Source organism: Rattus rattus, chromosome 2 (genome assembly GCF_011064425.1).
Source record: "Rattus rattus isolate New Zealand chromosome 2, Rrattus_CSIRO_v1, whole genome shotgun sequence".
NCBI classification, from domain to species: Eukaryota; Metazoa; Chordata; class Mammalia; order Rodentia; family Muridae; genus Rattus; species Rattus rattus.
Window position 1 is genome coordinate 173,556,732 of NC_046155.1, and position 24,407 is coordinate 173,581,138.

The window sequence follows — 24,407 nt, forward strand, 5'->3', positions numbered from 1 at the left end:
AAAGTGACCTACCATGACTGTTCTCCAAAAGACCCAACAAGCAGCTGAAAAAGTCAGATGCAGATATATGCTCATTGGTTAATGAGCAGAAGCTGCTGGCCTCTTTGGTTGAATTAGCAAAAAGCCAGAGGAAGCTAAAGAGGAAGGAAACCCTGTAGGAAGACCAGCAGTCTCAATTAACCTGGACCCCTGAGATCTCTTAGACACTGGATCACCAACCAGGCATCATACACCAGCTGAGATGAGACCTCCAACACATAAATAGCAGAGGACTCCTGGGTCAGAGAAGATGCACCTAATCTTCAAGAAACTGGAGGCCCCAGGTAATTTAGAGGTCTGGTGGAGTGGGTGAGGTGGAGACATCCTTGTGGAGACTGGGGGAGGGGGAGGCAGAAAGGAGGAATGGAATGTGGAACAGTTGGGGGGAGTGGACTGGAAGGGGAATAAAATCTGGAGTGTAAAAACAAACAAATAAATAAATAACTTATATGGAACCACAAAAATGAAGAATGCCTGAACTAAATAAGACATCTACATCAACACCCACATACACACACACAAGGTTCAGGGAATATCTCATAAATGGGGTGAAAAGAATGTAATGACACAAGGATGGAAAGGAGAGTTGTGGCATGCTGTCTTCTAGACATGGCATGGCCATTCCTCTCATCAACTCACTGCAGCTGTGGGGAGATGCCTAGCATTAAGCCAACAGGCATCACTAATTGAACTCAGTTGCCAAAATGAAAAAAAAAAAGGAAGAGGACATGAAAGGAGGAGAGAAAGAAATGTGAGAAGTTGGATTGAGTGTTAGAAATGGACATGATCAAAATACATTGTCTACATATATGAAATTGACATTTATAAACCATTTTGTATAAGACATTTTAATTAAAATAGAATTACGGGCTGGAGAGATGACTCAGTGGTTAAGAGCAGTGACTGCTCTTCCAGAGGTCCTGAGTTCAAATTCCAGCAACCACATGGTGGCTCACAACCATCTGTAATAAGATCCGATGCCCTCTTCTGGTGTATCTGAAGACAGCTACAGTATACTCACATATATAAAATAAATAAATAAATAAATAAAATAGAATTACATCACACTCCCTTTTAATGTACTAGATTTATATTTTTAAAAACACTATTCTATTTTAAATCTTTAAGTGAGTTCTTTCAGGGCTAAAGAGATGGCTGAGTGGTTAAGAGCTCATATTGTTATTGCATAGCATCCATGTCCAGTTCTAAGCACCCCAGTGTGGCAACTCACAATTTCCTGTAACTCAGGCTCCAGGGAAGATCCTATACATCTGACCTCCAAAGGCATTTGCACTCACATGAGCACACCCAAATTCAGACACAAACACACACACAACTAAAAGCTAAATGTAACTTTTTTAAAAGCTGAGTTATTCCTCAGAATCCTTTACTTTAAAGATCAAAGCCTCTATTAGAACTGTGATCACCACTGCGAAAAAACAGGCAGGACCTGGGTCTCAGGTTTCTATTGCTGTGAAGGGACACCATGAATATGGCACCTCTTATAAAGGAAACATTTCTTTGGGTTTACAATTTCAGAGGCTTAGTCCCTTATTGTCATGTAGCCAGCAAGGTAGCATGCAGGTAGATATGGTGCAGAAGAAGGAGCTGAGAATTCTACATCTGGATCAGCATGCAGCACAAACTGAAATGACTTGAGCTTCTAAGACTTCAAAGTCTGTTCTCTAGTGACCAATTCCAATAAGGGCATGCCTACTCCAGCAAGGCCACAACTCCTAATAGTAGCATTCCCTATGAGACTATGGGGGTCATTTTTATTCGAACTACCACAACCTGAATCCCACAAGTATTAAAAAAATATTACTTATTTGATTCAACCTAGGTCAATACCATGTTTTTTATATTGAAACATCTATAACATGGTTAGACAACTGATTATAAGACAACATATTTTTCTCCTTAAGTATTGTTTTGTTTGCAATATCCCAAATTATTATTGGCTGATTTTTATATGATTTTTTAAAATCTAGCATTCCCTTTTAGAATGGCAGAAATTTAAAAGTATAAATTTTTAGTGCTGGGTAAGGATTCATGGAGGCATATTTCACTCTTTTATCTATTAAATATGCAGTGTTTTATGAAAAAAGAGAAAAACTTACTAGAAAAAAATCACTGAGTTCACATTTTTATGGAATCAGAAGAGAACACGCAGGGACTAAAGAGATAGCTCAGTGATTAGGAGCACTGGATGCTCTTCCAAAAGACCTGGGTTCAGTTGTCAGAACCTATATCACTTCTCAAAACCATTTGTAACTTCAATTCCATGGAATGTGGTGCCTTCTTCTGGCCTCCACTGACAGTAGGCATTCATGTGGTGAACACACATACAGACAGGCAAAATACCCATACACATAAAATTAAAATAAAGAAAAAAATTTTAAGATAACAAACATACATTAATTTTCTGATTAACTTACCTTCTGTCTCTGGATTTCTAATTACAGACTCTGAAAAATAAATATTTAAGTAAAGTTGATTTCATTCATAGGCTTAAAACAGACTTTTCTGGCAAATGACATTAACAGATATGTTAGTCTTAGGAAATGAGTATTGGCATGAGATTGTGTCAAGGAAGAATCACATGACCACAGCAACTCTTCTGAAAAAAAATACTTAATTGGGACTGGCTTACAGTTTCAGAGGTCTAGTCCATTATAATCATGATAGGAAGCATGATAGTGCATGGATAGACATGGTTCTGGAGAAAGAGCTGAGAATTTTACATCATGATGCACAAACAGCAGAAGACTGTATATCATACTGGGTACAGCTTTGGCATAGGAGACTTTAAAGCCTACCCCCACAGTAACACACTTCCCTTTAGCAAGGCCACATTTACTTCAATAATGTCACACTTCCTAATGGTGCCACCCACTATGGGCCCCACATTCAAACACATGAGTCTATGGGAAGCATACCTATTCAAACCATCATAGATACCACACATACTCTATTTTCAGATCTAGTTTTATGCTCCTGAAATAGTTTACTGTTTAGAAATCCTACAATCCTACATCTTTTTCATTGCTAATGATTGAACCTCCAGACCCTCACTTGGGAAATTCTTGGCAGGTCTTATATCCTATACATTTCTTAATGACTTCATTATCCATGTAAAACAGAATAGTACTTCCTCTTTTATCAGTTTATTAATGTTAACTATCCAGAAAAGGTATTTATAATATATTTATCCTATATCAGCCACAAAGCCAGATTCTAGTAATTTCTGCGAAGTTGACAAGTAGCCTATTGTTTTATATCAGCTTATACGTTATTTCTCATTCATAATATCATATATATTAGAAGTTCCCTCTCTAGTCAAGTTAACTAGTATTTTTGACAATATATAGTCCTGTGTTTTTTCGCTTTAGTTGGAATGGTGTTCTAACTAAAATTCCAATCCCATTACAAATCACAACTGGTCAAAGTGCAAAGAATAAGTGTCTATGGAGTATTTGGCCAAAAATAAAACATCTATGACATATATTCCTCCCCTGAGGCTCAAGGAACATCATGGTTGAGGGAAGGAAAATTTGTAACATTCAAAGAACAGGTAAGACTGAACCAGAGAATCTAATGCTCTCTCCCGGCCTCAGTAGGCACCAGCACTAATATATACATACCCACAGGCAGACATACACACATATGCACAACCAAAACTGAAATAACTCTTTTCAAAATAGTAAATTAAAAATAAAATATCAATCAGAAAGGGAATTTTAAAGAAAAATATTTTTATAATATATTACCAAAAATGTTACCAAAAATGACCATAGGAACAGATACAGAAAAAGAGTCTGATTCGTTACTTTTTGAAGTATTCAGTCTTTGAGAAAAGAAAATATCAGTTTGATATATCCATAATGACACATTAAATTGCTCTGTCAGAGACATATTTTCCTTTTAGCCCACAACTCAACCCAGGGCAGAGACTGCACTCCAGACCACCTCCAACACCTAGAGACAGCTTGACAGCCTGGGATCCATCACAACCAAGCTGACAGGAGGGTCAGGATCTAGTCAGAAACAGTGAGGGCAATTTACACTTGAGATACTAGATGGTGAGAGGCAAGCACATAAACATAAGTAACAGAAACAAATGCCACTTAGCAATATCAGAACACAATTCTCCCTCCATAGAAAGCCTTGGATACCCCAACACACCTGAAAATCAAGATTCTGATCTAAAATCCCATATCATGAAGATGATAAGACAACCTTAAGGAGGACATAAATAATTCCCTTAAAGAAATACAGGAGAACACAGGTAAACAGGTAGAAGCCCTTCAAGAGGAAACACATAAATCCCTTATACAGAAAACACAATCAAACATGTGAAGAAATTGAATAAAACAGCTGAGGATCTAAAAATGGAAATAAACAATAAAGAAATCACAAAGGAAAGCATACTAGAGATGGAAAAACTAGGAGGGTGATCAGGAGTTACAGATGCAAGCACTACCAACAGAATACAAGGGATAGGGATAGGGAGAATCTCAGGTATAGAAGATACCATAGAATATACTGACATAAGAGTTAGAAAAATACTAAGCACAATGCTTCTAACCCAAAACATCTAGGAAATTAAGGATACAATGGAAACACCAAACCTAAGAACAATAGGAACACAATATAGTGAAGATTCCCAATTCAAAGGGCCAAGAAACATATTCAACAAAATCATAGAAGAAAACTTTTCTAACCTGTAGAAAGAGATGATCATAAATATGCAAGAATCCCACAGAACACCAAATATATTGGACCAAAAATATTCCTCCCATCACAATATATTCAAATTAGGAAATAACATAACAAGAAAACATATTAAAAGCTGTAAGAGAAAAAAAATCCAAGTAACATATAAAGGCAGATCTACCAAATTACAACAGACTTCTCATCAGAGACTCTACAAGCTAGATGATTTTGGAAAGATGTTATGCAGTTCATCAGAGAACACAAATGCCAGCCAAAGCTACTATATCCAGCAAAACTCTCAATTAATGTAGAGGAGAAACCAAGATATTCCACAACAAAAATAAACTTAAACAATATCATTCCACTAATCCAGCCCCACAGAAAATGATAGAAGGAAAACCCCAACACATGGAGGAAAAATATACTGAAGACAAGCCACGAAATTAATAACTTTATAAGAAACCAAAAAGAAGAGAACCACACAAATATAATACCACATCTAAACAAAAATAACAGTAACAAAGAATGATTGCTCTTTGATATCTCTCAACATCAGTGAACTCAATTCCCCAATAAAAACACATACACTAACAGACTGGCTACATAAATAGCATGCAGCATTTTGTTGTATTCAAGAAACACACATCAGTGACAAAGACAGACATAACCTTGGAGTAAAAGGCTGGAAAAAATTTCCCAAGCAAATGGTTTCAAGAAACAAGCTGGAATAACCACTGTAATACACAAAAAAATCAACTTTAAACCAAAAGTTATTAAAAGAGATGAGAAAGGACACTTTTTACTAGTCAAAGGAAAAATCCACCAAATCTGAATATCTACCACCCAATGCAAGGGCACCCATATTTGTAAAAGAAATGTTACTAAAGTTCAAAACACACATTGAATCCCCCACAATGATAGTGGGAGACTTCAACACCCCACTCTCAACAAGAGAAAGATCACGGAAACTGAAACTGAACAGAGATACACAGAAACTAACAGGAGTTATGAATCAAATGGATTTAACAGATATCTAAAGAGCATTTCAACCTAAAACAAAAGAATATTCCTTCTTCTCAGCACCTCATGATACTGTCTCCAAAACTGACCATATAATGGGACAGAAAACAAGCCTCAAAAGATACAAGAAGATTAAAATAATCCCATACATTCTATCAGACCTCCACAGAATAAGAACCATCTTCAATAACAACAAAACAGGAAGTCCACATACCCATAGAAAGTGAATAACTCTCTACTTGGTCGATAACTTGGTCAGGTAAGAAATAAGGAAAGATATTAATGACTTTAGAATTTGATGAAAATGAAGGCAGAGCATACATACACTTATGAGTCACAGTGAAAACAGTGCAAAGGGGAAAATTCATAGCATGAAGTGCCTTAATAAAAAAATGGAGAGAACATACATTAACAACGTAACAGCACATCTGAAAGTTCTAGAACAAAAGAAGCAAATACACCCAAGAGGAGTAGACAGCAGGAAATAATCAAACTCAGAACTGAAATCAACCAATTAGAAACAAGGAGAAGTATACAAAGATTCAACAGTACCAAGAGCTTGTTATTTAATAAAACCAACACAATAAACTCTTAGCCAAAAGAAATAAAGGGCACAGAGAGAGTATCCAAATTAACAAAATTAAAAGTGAAAAGGTAGACATAACAATAGAAACTGAGAAAATTGAAAAAAAATCAGATCTTATTACAAAAGCCTATGTTCAACAAAACTGGAAAATCTAAATGAAATGGAAGTCTTATATATGTTTTCCCTATACTGAAGTTGTGTCAATACCAGATAAACTATCTAAACAGTCTTATAACCCCTAAGGAAATATTAGCAATCATTAAAAGTCCCTCCCCACCTCCCAAATGCCCAGAGCCAGATGGTTTTTGTGCAGAAATCTATCAGACCTTCAAAGAAGCCCTAATATCAATACTCTTCCAACTATTCCACAAAATAGAAACAGAATGAATACTGAATAATTCATTTTATGAAGCTACAGTTAGGCTGATAACTCAACCAGATGAAGACTCAACAAAAAAGGAGAACTTCAGACAAATCTTGCTTAGGAATATCAAGGCAAAATACACAATAAAATTCTCACAAATCAAATCCAAGAACAAAACAAAATGATAATTTACCATGATCAAGTAAGTTTCATCCAAGGGATGCAGGAATGGTTAAATATGTAGAAATTGATCAATATAAATCACTATATAAACAAACTCAAGGAACAAAGTCATACAATCATTTCATTAGATGTTCAAAAAAGTCTTTGACAAAATACAACACCTCTTCATATTACAAGTCATGGAAAGAACAGGAATTCAAGACCCATACATAAACATAAAAAAAGCAATATCCAGCAAACCAACAGCCACAATCAAATTAAATGAAGAGAAATTTGAAGCAAACCCACTAAAATCAGGGACAAGGCTGCCCATTCTCTCCTTCCCTATTTAATATAGTACTCAAAAGTTCTAGCTAGAACATTTAGAAAACAAAAGGAGATCAAGGGGATACAAATTGGAAAGGAAGATGTCAAAGCATCACTATTTTCAGGTGATATGATAGTATACATAAGCAACTCCCAAAATGTTACCAGGGAACTCCTACAACTGATAAACAATGTCAGCAAATTAGCTATATACAAAATAAACTCAAACAAATAAGTAACCTTCTTCTACACAAAGGATAAATGAGCTGAGAGAGAAATTAGGGAAACAACACCCTTTGTAATAGTTACAAATAATATAAAATATCTTGGCATAACTCTAAACAAGCAAGTGAAAGACCTGTATGACAAGACATTCAAGTCTCTGAAAAAAGAGTTTGAAGAAGACCTCAGAAGATTGATCTCCCATGCTGACAATTGGCAGGACTAGAGTAGTAAAAATGGACATCTTACGAAAATCAAACTACAGACTCAATGCAATTCCTGTCAAAATTCCAACTCAATTCTTCAAAGAGATAGAAAGAACATTTCTCAACATCATATGGAATAACAAAAAATCCAGGATAACTAAAACAATCTGCAACAATAAAAGAACTAAGGGACTCACCATCTCTGATCTCAAGCTGTACTAAACAGCAATATTGATAAAAACTGAATGATGTTGGTTCAAAGACAGGCAGGCAGATGAATGAAATAGAATTGAAGACCCAGAAATGAACCCACACACCCATGATCACTTGATCTTTGACAAAGAAGCCAAAAACATAGAGTGGGGAAAAAGACAGCATCTTCAACAAATGGTGCTGATATAACTGAGATTCTGCATGTAGAAGAATACAAATTAATCCATTTTATCTCTTTGTACAAAGGTCAAGTACATGTGGATCAAGACCCTCCACATGAAACCAGATACAATGAATCTAATAGTAGAAAAAGTGGGGGAATAGCTGAGAAATACCTAAAGAAATGTTCAACATCCTTACTCATCAGGGAAAGGAAAAGCAAAACAACCCTGAGATTCTACCTCACACGAGTCAGAATAGCGAAGATAAAACACTCAGGTGACAGCAGATGCTAGTGAGGATGTGGAGAAAGAGGAACACTCCTCCATTGTTTGGGGGATTTCAATCTGGTATAACCACTCTGGAAAGCAGTCTGGAGGTTCCTCAGAAAATTGGATACTACGCTACCTGAGGACCCAGTTATACCTCTCCTGGGCATACACCCAAAAGATGCTCATACATACAATAAAGACACATGCTCTACTATGTTCATAGCAGCCTTATTTATAATAACCAGAAGTTGGAAAGCACCCAGATGCCCTTCAACAGAGGAATGGATACAGAAAATGTGGTACATCTACACAGTGGAACTACTCAGCTATCAAAAAGAATGACTTCATGAAATTCAGAGGCAAATGCATTGAACTAGAACATATCATCATGAGTGAGGTAACACAATCACAGAAAAAACACACATGGTATGCACTCACTGATAAGTGGATATTAGCCCAAATGCTCAAGCTACCCAAGATGCAACCACAGACCACATGAGGCTCAAGAAGGATGATGGAAATGAGGATGCCTCACTCCTTCTTAAAAGGGGGATATGGAGGCAAAGTTTAGAACAGAGACTGAAGAAATGGCCATTCAGAGCCTGCCCCACATGTGGCCCATATATATACAGCCACCAAAACTAGATAAGATTGATGAAACTAAGAAGTGGAGGCTGACAGAAACTGGATATAGATCTCTCCTGGGAGACACAACCAGAGCATGTCAAATACAGAGGTTAATGCTAGCAGCAAACCACTGAACTGAGAATGGGACACCCATTGTAGGAATTATAGAAAGGATTGAAAGAGTTGAAGAGGCTTGCAACCCCATAACAACAACATTGCCAACCAACCAGAGCTTCAAGGTACTAAACCACTACTCAAAGACGATACATGGACTGACCCATGGCTCCAACTGCATATGTAGCAGAGGATGGCCTTGTTGGGCACCAATGGAAGGAGAAACCCTTGGTCCTGTCAAGGTTGGACCCCAGTGTAAGGGAATATGGGGGGAGGAGTAAGGGGGATGGATCAGGAGGGGAACACCCTTATAAAAAGGGGAGTGGAGGGAATAGGGGACTTATGGACAGGAAACTGGGAAAGGGAATAACATTTGAAATGTAAATAAAGAAATATCCAATTTTAAAAACAAAAGAAAGAAAAAGTGAGGGAAAGCTTTAAACACATCAGCACAAGAGAAATTTTCCTGAACAGAACAGGCTTAGAGCAGGCTTTAAGATCAACAATTGACAAATGGGACCTAATGAAACTGGAAAGCTTCTGTCAGGCAAAGGTCACTGTCAAAAGGACAAAATGGCAACCTGTTGCTTGGGAAAAGGTTTTTTAGCAAGCCTAGATCTGATAGAGGGTTAATATCCAAAATATACAGAGAACTCAAGAAGGTACACTCCAGAAAACTAAATAACCCAATTAAAAATGGCGTACAGAGCTAAACAAAGATTTCTCAACTGACGAATACTGAATGGCTGAGAAGCACCTAAAGAAATGTTCAACATCCTTAGTCATCAGGGAAATACAAATCAAAACAACCCTGAAATTCCACATCCCAACAGTCAGAATGGCTAAGATCAAATACTCAGGTGACAGTAGATCCTGACAAGGATATGGAGAAAGAGGAATACTCCTTAATTTTTGGTAGGATGGCAAGCTAGTAAAACCACTTGGAAAATTAGCAGTATTTCTTTCTGAAGACAGAGGTAAACCACTACTGCACATTCACCCAAAAGAAGCTGCAGGACACATGCTCCACTATGCTCATAGCAGCCTTATGTATAGCAGCCAAAAGCTGGAAACAAAACAGATGTTCCTCAATGGAAAAATTGATACAGAAAATGTGAAACATTTATAGAATGAGATAATACTCACCTGTTGAAAATGACAATTTCATGAACTTTGTAGGCAAATAGGTGAAACTAAAAAATATCATCCTGAGTGACGTTAACCCATACCCAAAAGGACATACATGATATGTACTCATTCATAAGTGAATATTAGTCCTATATCTCAGAACACCCACGATACAACTCATAGACCATATGAAGTTTAGCAAGAAGGAACACCAAAGTGTGGATGTTCCAAACCCACTTAGAAACGGTAAGGTTTCTAATGGGAGGCAGGGTGAGGGACCTGGGTGGAAGAGGGCAGGGGGAGGAAAAAAGGGAGGCAGATCATGAATTTGTAGAGAAAGGATAGAAGTTTAGAGAGCCAGGAGAATAAATAGAAATACGTAACAGTGGAGTGTGGGGAAGTTGGGGAACTACTAGAAAGTTCCAGACACCAGTGATGTGAGACATCTCCAGAACCCAATGTGAATGACATTAACTGAAAAACCCAACATTGGGGAGAGAGAACCTGAATGCACCACCTTCAGTAGATAGACATGTCCCCCAGTGGAGGGATGGGGCCACCCACCCATCAAAAAATTTCTAACCCAGATTTGTCCTTGTCTAAAGAAAATGCAGAAACAAAAATGGAGCAGAAACTGAAGGAATCTTGAGATCTATCAACATGCACAAGACCCATGCAAATTCAAACCATATAAAACCCTTACCTATTTTAAAGGAGCTTACTTTGCTTTGTATAGTCTATATACATAAAATGATATTTTATCCTTTAAAAATATGAAATATCCATTGATACCACTTACTACAACATTTTTTACAACACCTAATAAAAGGTTTTTAAAAAGCAAACTCACCTATAGTTGCTGCATAATATTCTGAAAAACACAATTAGGAACAAATATTTATTTCACTAATTTTTTTAACATTTAGAATTAGAGACGAAAATATCTTGCTAAATTTATGAAAAAACTTTTATTCCTAAATTGTACATTTGAACTCACAGTGGTTGTAACAGAATGCACAAGACCTGTGCAAGTTCAAGTTACACAAAATTTTTAACTACTTTAAAAGTAAGTATTAAAGTATCATGGCTTCTACAAGACAAGAGAGTACCCTGAGTGACTATGACTCTAGTTCAGTGTCCTTAGAGGTCAGTGCACAGCTTAGCTTTGGCTCTAGTGCCCAGGATTCCATAAATAAGTGGAGCTTTTCATAGAGACTAAAGTGGCAATCATGAAACCTGCATGAGTCTGAGGTAGGTCCTGTTCATATGTGTTATGGTTGTTGGCTTGGTGTTTTTATGGGACTCCTAATGGGAGTGGGGAATATCAGATTGTTTCACTGCAGTGGTGGAGATAGAGAAAGGACTGAAGGAGTTGAAGTGGTTTGCAACCCCATAGGAAGAACAACAATATCAACAAAGCAGACCCTCTTAGAGCTCCCAGGGACTAAACCAATCAATGAGTACACATATATGGCTCTAGCCACATATGTAGCAAAGGATAGCATTGTCTGGCATCAGTAGGAGAAGCCCTTGGTCCTCTGAAGGCTAGTTTCACCAGTGTAGGGGAATGCCAGGGCATTGAGTTGGGAGTGGGTGGGAGTGGAAACATCTTCTTAGAAACAGGGGTAGGACATGCTCCACTATGTTCATAGCAACCTTATTTATAATAGCCAGAAGCTGGAAAGAACCCAGATGCCCTTCAACAGAGGAATGGATACAGAAAACATGGTACATCTACACAATGGAATACTACTCAGCTATCAAAAACAATGACTTTATGAAATTCGTAGGATGGAACTGGAAAATATTATCCTGAGTGAGGTAACCCAATCACAGAAAAACACACATGGTATGCACTCATTGATAAGTGGATATAAGCCCAAATGCTGGAATTACCCTAAATGCACAGAACACATGAAACTCAAGAAGGATGACCAAAATGTGAATGCTTCATTCCTTCTTTAAAAGGGGAACAAGAATACCCCTGGGAGGGAATAGGGAGGCAAAGTTTAGAACAGAGACTGAAGGAATGCCCATTCAGAGCCTGCCCCACATGTGGCCCATACATATTCAGCCACCAAACTAGATAAGATGGATGAAGAAAAGAAGTACAGGCTGACAGGAACAGGATGTAGATCTCTCTTGAGAGACACAGCCAGAATATGGCAAATACATAGGCGAATGCCAGCAGCAAACCATGGAACTGAGAACAGGACCCCCGTTGAAGGATTCAGAGAAAGGACTGAAAGAGCTTTAAGGGGCTTGAGACCCCACATAAACAACAATACCAACCAACCAGAGCTTCCAGGGACTAAGCCACTACCCAAAGAATATACATGCACTGACCCTGGGCTCCAACCTCATAGGTAGCAATGAATAGCCTAGTAAGAGCACCAGTGGAAGGGGAAGCCCTTGGTCCTGCCAAGACTGAATGGGATTTTTGGGGAGAGGGCGGTAATGGGGGGAGAATGGGGAGGGGAATACGTATAGAGAAGGGGAGGGGAAGGGGTTAGGGGGATGTTGGCCTGGAAACCAGGAAAGGGAATAACAATTGAAATGTAAATAAGAAATACTCAATTTAATAAAGGTGGAGGGAGAAAAAAGAAACAGGAGTAGGGGAATGGGAGGGGGGAGATAACCTTTGAAATGTAAATACATAAAATATCCAATAAAATAAACAAACAAAAAATGTTTGGGATCACAGGCATCAGAAGACACTTAGGCCTCCTTGCTTTCATGGACAAGTGATGGGCACAATTATGAAGAGCAATTAGAAAGATAGAAAAAAAGGAGAAAAATCTGCTTCTTGCACTGTGGAAAGAGACAGATCTGGAGACGTGATGAGATGCAGCACCACTGAGAACCAGGCTGATGTGAGTGGACTGCACTGCCACCTAACACCATGGTGATGTCTGTATCTGTGCTACCTCCAAAGGCTATGTCTGTATCTATGGTCCTACTGTATTGAGGGTCTCTGTTGATGTCTGTAGCCCATGTTACCACAAAAGGCCCTGCAGATGACTATGGTCTGTACTGCCTCCTAAAACCATGTTGAATTCCATGGGCCATACTACTGTTGGGGTCACATGGATCTGAATAATCTGAACTGCCACCTGAGGCAATGGTGATGTCTGTGCTAGTGTTGTCCTCAAGGGCCATGACTGGACTTTTGGTCTTGAAGATATGGAGTTTGTGTTGATGTCCATAGCCTGCAATAACACCAAAGTGCTTCAGATGTCCATGGTCCATCCAAAGCTATGCTGATGTTTGGGAACTGTGCTTCCTCTGGGAGACACATTTGATCTGAATGGCCTGTGCTGCCATGTGAGGCCATGGTGATTTCCTGATCCATACTGACACTGAGCAGTATTCCTGGGCCCATGGTCCTACTGAAACCAGGGTCTGTGTTGATATCCATGATCTATGTTACTACCAAAAACCATGTGAATGCTTGTGGTCAGTGTTGTAGCCTAGGTCCATGTTGATACCTGTGGACCATCCTACTACAGAGGACCATATTGTTGTGGGTGGCTTGGGCTATCACCTGAAGCCATGGTTATATTTGATTCATGCTGCTACCCAGGACCATGTCTGGGTCAGAGGTCCTACTGTATCCTGGGTCTGTTTGTGGTCAATATTGCCACCAAAGAGCATGAGGATGTCCATGGTCTGAACTGCCACCAAATCCATGTTTATATTAATGAACCTTGCTACAACTGGGGTCCATGTTGATGTGAATAATTTTCATGACCATCTGAAATCATGGTGATTTCTGAAGTTCAGGTTGCCTTTAAGGGCCTTGTATATGTCTTTGGGCCTATTGCAGTCTAAGGCCATGTTCATTGTCCGTACTGTCACTAGAAGCTATGTGGAAGCCCATGGTCCATGTTCCAGCTGACTGTAAAGACCAAAAAAGCTACTTCTGTAGTTATATCAATGACTGTTAATGCATAGTTGAGAAAGAGGGACATGAAAGGCTTCTATGACAACCTTTACCATATCCCCAACCACCACCACCTCCCCAAAATAGTAGCAGCCTAATATTGAGCCACTGAAGAGAACTATTAAAGTGTGATAAGAATGCTGGAGTTAGCTCTCCACAATTGATGACTTCTGGTATGGAGTGCGAGAGCGAAACAATTCAGTTCTATTTAAGGGGCAGGCTAAGAGAGTTTGACCATGTTCCAGTGAGTATAGAAATAACACAAATTGGACTTGGTTATTTTAGGGGAGGGGTTACAAGGGGGAGGGTATACAGGGGAGGACTGGGAAATAGGTGTGATGGGGTACATGACATAAAATTCCCTAAAAAATTTTCAGAAAAAATAATACGTTTAAAAAACATTTGTGAATAGGACATGTAGGTGTAAATCAAAGGGAAAATAAGTGTATAATTATTTTTATTGTATGTATTATGAAATTCTTAAAAATAATTACAATTCTAAATAAAAGTAGAAGAAACAGTATACAGGAGGGGTTACCATTTGCTAGCTATTGGTTATATATTTTATTCCTAAAATAATAATTTCAGCCCTGGAAAGAGATCACTCAAACCAGTCCTCTGTGAAGTGTTTCCAACTCTAACTTCTCCATCTTCAGACTATGATCATAATGGTTTCAGTATGTACCACTCAAATCCTGTTTCTTCTGTCTTCCCACTTGCCTGTTCAATCATTGACTAAAGATATTTGTGATGTTTAATTTTTCACTCCAAATCCTACCACGATATCACTGCCAAAGTGCTAAGATTTGATGATTTTCATTATTGGATTTCTCTGAAAGCATAATGCTTCTAACTTCTGATCATATTCTTTCATCTTTAGACTGGCTATTACAGTAATATGATCATTACAGCCCACACTGACTAGAGTTAGCACCACAAGCCTTCAGTATACACTTCAGCGGCTCAAACAAAAGGCCTGTAGGCACTTCCCACCAAGCCAAGTCTGAGGACACAAGTCAGATCCCTAGCACCCACATGGTGGAAAGAAGAGATTGGGGTCTCACAAGTTGTCCTCTGATCACCACTATGATGAGCTACCACTCCCCCAAAAAGACAACATGATACAAAAACTGAGGTGACACCTGGGGATGGCTCAGTGTTTAAGAGCCCTCACTGCTTTTGCAGGGGACTTGAATTCAGTTTTCAGGATCCACATGGCAACTCACAACCATCTGTAATGCCAGTTCCAGGGCATATCTTCCACTTTCCATGGTCACCAGGCATGCACATGGTATATGTATAATCCTGAAGCCAAAACACTCATACAGATAATATAAGTCTTTTGGGAAAAAAGGCAATGATGGTATCCTTTGTAACTCCAAAAGCAAATGTTTGTAAGTTGTCTAAAAGAGGATCATAAATAAGCAATAATTGGATGACTAAAAACAAAACATCACTGCATCATTCTAAGTTCAGGATAACATGAGAAAAGTCTTAGGAACATCTTAAGTAGTTTATTGGATTATGTACTGTGTGTACATGATAAAAGAGAGAACTGAGCCAACAGCATGGCTCAGGGGATAGAGGTGCTTGCTGACAAAGCTGGTGGCCTGAGTTTAGTCCCCCCGAATCTATGTAGTGGAAGGAGAGAACAGACTCCTGCAAGTTTTCCTTTGATCTCTATATGCGCACTATGATATACAAGTGTACATGCACATACACAAATAAATATCATTTAAGTTTTTCAAATAAAAATATATAGCTATGGAAAAAAGTGCTGCCTTTCAATAATCATAAAATAGGAATTCCAGTTGATATAAAAGTGATTATACAAAGAGCATCTTCCTTTTTTCTCTTTCACTTTTAAAGACTTATCCACTCTTTTAATTATTTTTAGATGCAAAGATGTGCTGAGGAGTACTTAAGTGACTCTTAGCCACTCCATAAAGCATAGTTTGCAGAGCTCTGCACAGTCCTCACAACACTAAGACAGGAACTGGAAAGCAATCCTTCAGTAAATAGCCATTTCAGAGTCACTCAGGACAACACAATTTTAATAAGGGAATAAAATAGACTTTACAAAACTCAGTCTCCTTTTCACCTTATGTAGGCATTTCAAACATATCAAACTGAAGAGAATACTTGTTCTATCATGTGATTTCTGCCTCAAGAATACCCCAATTATCATTCTCATTCTTTCTCTCCTATTAGTTTTTTCTTGCTAGGTTTGAGCCTCTTGCAAGATCATGTTTTGTAGAGAACTTGCCTTTCCTTTTCATTTATTAGAACACACGAAATCAGAATGGTCTCTCCCCTCCAGGACATCTCAAAGTTTGTTATGTATGACAATGATGTACCAGGCTGCTTCATCAAAAATCCATCACAAGACACACTCACTTCACTCCCTTACCTTCTTCTTGAAAACTGAAAAGGCTGTGAAATAGGCAGATTGAAACCAATAGAAAACCGACATGCTTGGTCATGTTCCTCCTGTCAGGTTGGCAAATGTAGCTCACTCTGAAGATCTTACAGGCCTGGGATCCAATTATACCTTCTGACTCCTCCTTGTTACATAATCTCTTCCCTCCTCCCTCGTCTTCCCACTCTTTTCTCTCCACAACTAGACTCAGTCTGGTACTATTTCTTATATTTTTGTATTGAAAATGACCACTTGCCTTCCTCTCTTCTTCCTTCCTCTCTTCTTCCTCTAATGCTTTTTCTCCTCCACTTCGTCCATTTCCATCTCTTCTTCCTCACCATCTGCTCCACTCACTCCATTTCTAACTCCAGTTCATCTTGTCTTCTACCACCGTCTTCCTCCAATCCCCTCAATGCCTCCTATATTCCCCCCTCCTCTACTTCCCCTTCTTCTTCTCTCCATTCCCCTCCTTCAGACTCTACTGCAGACTCTGATTCTCCATCTGCCCCTCCACTTTCTTCTCTCCATCATCTTTCCCTCTCTCCAGACCGCAAAACTAAGCACGTAGCCTTGCAATTTAATATATACATAAAAAGAAACACTTCATATCAATGGCACTAAGTGTAAACAAAGAAACTCGAGGTGTTCCCAGGAAGAAAATCATCCACATCACATGGGGAGTCATGTGTATAAGGATACCTTAATCCATCTTCTTATGCCAGAGTTGAGGAAAGTGTTGTAGAAACACAGGAAAATTTCTTGTTCCAGAGTCCTATGACTTAATACATTGGTAGAAGAGTGGCTGGATAGATCCCTGAATTGTGTTCTTTTCATGCTGCACAAAGTATTTAAAATCAGGGACTAGGCAAGGCCTCCCGCTCTCTTCCGACATATTCGATATAGTACTCAAAGTCTTAGTGAGAGCAAGCAGACAACAAAAGATCAAAGGTATTCAAATTGGAGAGCTCCCAAGGACTAAACCACCAACCAATGAGTGCAGATGGAGGAAACCATGGCACCAGCTGCATATGTAGCAGAGGACAGCATTGTCCAGCATGATTAGAAGGAGAAGCCCTTGCCCCTGTAATGGTTCCTTTCCCCAGCGTAGGGGAATGCCAGGGCATTGAGATGAGAGTGTGTGGGAATAAAAAGCATCTTCATAGAAGCAGGAAGATGGAAGAGGGGATAGGGGAAAGGGGAAAAAGGGCATAACATTTGAAATGTAAATACATAAAATATCCAAGAAATACAAAATATTAAGGAAAGAAGTCAAAATATCACTATTTGCTGATGATATGATACTATACATAAGTGACCCTAAAAGTTCTACCAGAGAAATCCTAAATATGAGAAACAACTTCAGCAAAGTCTCTGGATATATAATTAATTCTAACGAATCAGTAGCCTTCCTCTACTCAAAAGATAAACAGGTTGTGAAAGAAATTAGACAAATGACATCCTTCACAATAGTCACAAATAATATAAAACACCTTGGTGTGACTCTAACCAAGCAATGGAAAGATCTGTATGACAAGAACTTCAAGTTTCTAAAAAAAGAAATCAAAGATCTCAAAATATAGAAAGCTCCCCCATGCTCATGGATTGCCAGGATTAATATAGTATAAGTGTACATCTTGCCAAAAAGCAATCTACAGATTCATTACAATCACCACCAAAATTCTAACTCAATTCTTCATAGAGATAGGAAGAGCAATTTTCAAACTCATTTGGAATAACAAATAACAAAAAACCCAGGATAGCAAAACTATTCTCAACAATAAAAGAACTTCTGGGGAAATCACTATCCCTTAGATCAAGCTGTATTGCAGAACAATCATGATGGTATCAGTACAGAGACAGGAAAGTAGATCAATGAAATAGAATTGAAGACCCAGAAATGAACCCACGCACCTATGGTCACTTGATCTTTGACAAAGGAGCTGATACCATCCAGTGGGAAACACACAGCATTTTCTTTACTTTCTTAATTTATTTTTGTTTTTACTGGATATTTTCTTTAATTAAATGTTAAATGTTATCCCCTTTACTGGTTTCCCCTTCAGCAACCACCTATCCCATCCACCATCCCCTTGCTTCAGTGAGGATGCTCACCCACCCACCCATCCACTCCCAGCACCCTGCCCTGGCATTCCCCTACACTGGGACATTGAGCTTTTACAGGACAAAGGGTCTCTACTACCATTGATGCCCAACAAAGCCATTCTCTGCTATATATGCAGCGGGAGCAGTGTTGCTTCTTGTGTGCCTTTTGGTTGGTAGTTTAGTCCCTGGGGGCTCTGTGGTGTCTGGTTGGTTGATATTGTTTTTCTCCTAGAGGGTTGTTCCTGAAGGTAACCCCTTCAGCTCCTATGGTTTTTTTCTCTAACTCCTCCCTTAAGGCCCACATTTTAGTGCTGGTTCAACTGGAGGTCAGCATGTAGAAGAATGCATATCAACCAATTATTACCTCCTTCTACAATGCTCAAATCCAAGCATATTAAAGACCTCAACATAAAACCAGATACACTGAAACTAATAGAAGAGAAACTGGGGAAGAGCCTAGAACACATAGGCACAGGGGAAATTTTCTTGAACATAACACCAGTGGCTTATGCTCTAAAATCAAGAATCGGGTTAGGGATTTAGCTCAGTGGTAGAGCGCTTGCCTAGCAAGCTCAAGGCCCTGGGTTCAGTCCTCAGCTCTAAAAAAAAAAAAAAAAAAAAAGAATCAACAAATGTGACCTCATGTAAATGCAAAGCTTCTGTAAGGCAAATGACACTGTCAATAGGACAAAATGGCAACCAACAGATTGGAAAAAGATCTTTACCAATCCTACATCCGATAGAGGGCTAAAACATAAAGAACTCAAGAAGATAGAGTACAGAGAGCCAAATAATCCTATTAAAAAATGGGATACAGAGATAAAGAATTCTCAACTGAGGAATATTGAAAGGCTGAGAAGCACCTAAAGAAATGTTCTACATCCTTAGTCATCAGGGAAATGCAAATCAAAACGACCCTGAGATTCCACCTCACACCAGTCAAAGTGGCTAACATCAAAAACTCAGGTGACAACAGATGCTGGCAAAGATGTGGAGAAAGAAGAACACTCTTCCATTGTTGGTGGGATTGCAAGCTGGTACAACCACTGTTGAAATCAGTCTGCCATTTCCTCACAAAACTGGACATAGTACTACCTGAGGAACCTGCTATACCACTCCTGGGCATATACCCAAAAGATGTTCCAACATTTAACAAGAACACGTGTTCCACTATGTTCATAGCAGCCTTATTTATAATAGCCAGAAGCTGGAATGAGCCCAGATGTCCTTCAACAGAGGAATGGATATAAAAAATATGCTACATTTACACAATGGAGTACTACTCAACTATTGAAAACAATGACTTCATGAAATTCTTAAGCAAATGGATGGATCTCTGTACAGGGGGGCTGTGAGGAGCTGTCCGAGGAGCTGTCCTCACAGATGTGAGGAGCTGTCCGAGGAGCTGTCCTCACATATATGAGGAGCTGTCCTTACATACCCATTACAAGATGGCACCGCATCCGCAGAACGCACCTAGTAAAAAAGGGCAATACGCAGGCGCTTGCAAACTTCCCTACCAAAGGGACACGTGCATTTTGGTACGCATCTGGCATAATTGGCAGCGACCAGTCAGAGAGTGACACGTCCTAGGCGAGGATAGTTTCCTATATAGGGATGGTTATTCCTCACTCGCCTCCGCATTGTAAGCTTATGCCTCCCTCTCAAGACGCAAAAAGCTTTTTCTGCAAGGATCCTGTGTGTGCCGCTGGCGCTCCTGCTGGCGAGACGAGCACGGGACAGGGGGCATAGGTCCAGCCCGCGTATGCTCTATTGATAATATTAAATTTTGTCAAAGGCTTTTTCAGCATTTAATGTTATGGTCATGTGATTTTGTCTTTCAGTTCATTTAGATGGTGGGTTACATTGATGTATTTTCATATATTGGTCCCTACATCCTGGGTTGAAGTCTACTTGATCATGTTTTTGATATGTTTCTGGATTTGTTTTGTATTTTATTGAGTATTTTTGCATCAATATTTATAAGATAATTCAGTCTGAAATTCTCTTTCTTTGTTGAGTCTTTGTGTGGTTTAAGTTTCAAGGTATTTGTGACCTTATGGAATGAGTTTGGCAGTATTCCTTCTGTTTCTATCTTGTGGAACAGTTTGAGGATTGTTGGTATTAGCTCTTCTTTGAAAGTTTAATAGAATTCTGTGCTAAAATCATCTGGACCTGGACGTTTTTGGTTGTGAGACTTTTGATGACTGCCTCTATTTCCATAGGGGTTATATGGGTGTTTAATACAGAGAAATAATAATAAAAACCACAAGATATTCACATAAAAACAGGCTGCGCAATGGAATTGAAGTGAGGACCAAGAAATAAGCCCACACATGTGGACTTTTGGTGTTTGAGAAAAATGCCCATAAAATGAAATGGAAAGAAAGAGAATATCTCTGACAAACGGTGCTGCTCTACTTTTATATCTTCATATACAAATGAAAATAGATCCACATTTATAACCCTACACAAAACACAAATCCAAGTGGATCAAATACTTCAACATCAAACTCAATATACTAAAACTAATAGAAGACAGTGTAGAGAATAGTTTTTTAAATAAAAAAACAATTAGAATTAATTTAATGTGACAGATAATAAAACACTTTCTTTTTCATTTATTAACTTGAGTATTTCTTATTTACATTTCGATTGTTATTCCTTTTCCAGTTTCTGGGTCAACATCCCCCTAGCCCCTCCCACTCCGCTTCTATATAGGTGTTCCCCTCCCCATCTTGCCCCCATTACTGCCCTCCCCCCAACAAACACATCCACTGGGGGTTCAGTCTTAGTAGGACCAAGGGCTTCCTCTTCCACTGGTGCTCTTACTAAGCTATTCATTGCTACCTATGAGGTTGGAGCCCAGGGTCAGTCCATGTATAGTCTTTGGGTAGTGGCTTAGTCACTGGAAGCTCTGGTTGATTGGCATTGTTGTTCATATGGGGTCTCAAGCCCCTTCAAGCTCTTCCAGTTCTTTCTCTGATTCCTTCAACAGGGGTCCCATTCTCAGTTCAGTGGTTTGCTGCTGGCATTCCCCATGTATTTGCTGTATTCTGGCTGTGAGTCTCTCAGGAGAGATGTACATCCAGTAACTGTCAGCCTGCACTTCTTTGCTTCATCCATCTTGTCTAATTGGATGGCTGTATATGTATGGGCCACATGTCGGGCAAGCTCTGAATGAGTGTTCCTTCTGCCTCTGTTTTAATCTTTGCCTCTCTATTTCCTGCAAAGGGTATTCTTGTTCCCCTTTTAAAGAAGGAGTAAAGCATTCACATTTTAGCCATCCCTCTTGAGTTTCATGTGTTCTGTGCATCTAGGGTAACTCAAGCATTTGGGATAATAGCCACTTATCAATGAGTGCAAACCATGTGTGTTTTTCTGTGATTGGGTTACCTCACGCAGGATGATATTTTCCAGTTCCATCCATTTGCCAATGAATTTCATAAAGTCATTGTTTTTGATAGCTGAGTAGTATTCCATTGTGTAGATGTTCCACATTTTCTGTATCCATTCCTCTGTTGAAGGGCATCTGGGTTCTTTCCAGCTTCTGGCTATTATAAATAAGGCTGCTATGAGCATAGTGGAGCATGTGTCTTAGTTATATGTTGGGGCATCTTTCAGGTATATGCCCAAGAGAGGTATAGTTGGGTCCTCAGGTAGTTCAATGTCCAATTTTCTGAGGAACCTCCAGACTGATTTCCAGAATGGTTGTACCAGTCTGCAACCCCACCAAAAATGAAGGAGTGTTCCTCTTTCTCCACATCCTCGCCAGCATTTGCTGTCACTTTAGTTTTTGATCTGAGCCATTCTCACTGGTGTGAGGTGAAATCTCAGGGTTGTTTTGATTTGCATTTCCCTTATGACTAAAGATGTTGAATATTTCTTTAGGGGTTTCTCAGCCATTCGGCATTCCTCAGCTGTGAATTCTTGGTTTAGCTCTGAACCCCATTTTTAATAAGGTTATTTGTCTCCCTGCAGTCTAACTTCTTGAGTTCTTTGTATATTTTGGATATAAGCCCCCTATCAGTTGTAGGATTAGTAAAGATTTTTTCCCAATCTGTTGGTTGTGGTTTGTCCTAACAACAGTGTCCTTTGCCTTACAGAGGCTTTGCAGTTTTATGAGACACCATTTGTTGATTCTTGATCTTAGAGCATAAGCCACTGGTGTTTTGTTCAGGAAATTTTCTCCAGTACCCATGTGTTCAAGAGGCTTCCCCATTTTTTCTCCTATAAGTTTGAGTGTATCTGGTTTGATGTCCAGGTCCTTGATCCACTTGGACTTAAGCTTTGCACAGGGTGATAAGCATGGATCGATTATTATCATTATTCTACATGCAGACCACCAGTTGAACCGGCACCATTTGCTAAAAATGCTGTCATTTTCCCATTGGATGGTTTTGACCGCTTTGTCAAAACTCAAGTGACCATAGGTGTGTGGGTTCATTTCTGGGTCTTCAATTCTATTCCATAGGTCTATCTATCTGTCTCTGTACCAATACCATGCAGTTTTTATCACATTGCTCTGTAACACTGCTTGAGTTCAGGGATAGTGATTCCCTCGGAGGTCCCTTTATTGTTGAGGATAGTTTTAGCTATCCTGGGTTTTTTGTTATTCCAGATGAATTTGCAAACTGCTCAGTCTAACTCTCTGAAGATTTGGATTGGTATTTTGATGGGGATGGCATTGAATCTGTAGAACAATTTGGTAAACTAGCCATTTTTACTATATTAATCTTGCAATCCATGAGCATGGGATATCTTTCCATCTTCGAAGATCTTCTTCAATTTCTATCTTCAGAGACTTGAAGTTTTTTTTTTTTTTTTTTTTTTTTTTTTTTTTTTTTTTTTTGGGCTGGGGATCGAACCCAGTGAAGTTTTTATCATACAGATCTTTCGCTTGCTTGGTTAAAGTCACACCAAGCTATTTTATATTATTTGGGACTATTATGAAGGATGTTGTTTCCCTAATTTCTTTCTCGCTTGTTTCTCTTTGTGAGGAAGGCTACTGATTTATTTGAGTTAATTTATAACCAGACACTTTGCTGAAGGTGTTCATGAGGCTTAATAGTGCTGTGGTGGAACTTTTGGGATCACTTAAATATACTATCTTTATCATCTGCAAATAGTGATATTTTGACTTCTATTCCAATCTGTATCCGTTTGATCTCCATTTGTTGTCAGATTGCTGTAGCTAGAACTTCAAGAACTATATTGAATAAGTAGGGAGAGAGTGGGCAGCCTTGTCTAGTCCCTGATTTTAGGGGGATTGTTTCAAATTTCTCTCCATTTAGTTTAATGTTAGTGACTGGTTTGCTGTATATGGCTTTTACTATGTTTAGGTATGGGCCTATGAATTCCTATTCTTCCCAGGACTTTTATCATGAAGGGGTGTTGAATTTTGTCAAATGCTTTCTCAGCATCTAATGAAATGATCATGTGGTTTTTTTCTTTCAGTTTGTTTATACAATGGATCACGTTGTTGGTTTTCCATATATTAAGCCATCTCTGGATGCCTGGGATGAAGCCTACATGAACATGTTGGGTGATTGTTTTGATGTGCTCTTGGATTCGATTTGCCAGAATTTTATCGAGTATTTTTGCATCGATATTCATAAAGGAAATTGGTCTGAAGTTCTCTTTCTTTGTTGGTTCTTTGTGTGGCTTAGGTATAAGAGTAATTGTGGCTTCATAGAAGGAATTCGGTAGTGCTCCATCTGTTTTACCCTTGTGGAATAGTTTGGATAGTATTGGTATGAGGTCTTCTATGAAGGTCTGATAGAATTC

The 24,407-nt window shown here is 38.9% G+C and overlaps 1 protein-coding gene across 1 annotated transcript in view; it reads right to left on the reverse strand.

The window, feature by feature from the left end:
* Bsph1 (binder of sperm protein homolog 1) overlaps nucleotides 1–13,845 on the reverse strand; it is a 28,385-nt gene extending 14,540 nt beyond the window's left edge. Inside the window, exon 1 of the mRNA XM_032895192.1 lies at nucleotides 13,765–13,845. Within this exon, the coding sequence (XP_032751083.1) occupies nucleotides 13,765–13,845 (81 nt within the window). The remainder of the gene's footprint in view (nucleotides 1–13,764) is intronic.
* Between the last annotated feature and the right edge of the window lie 10,562 nt (nucleotides 13,846–24,407).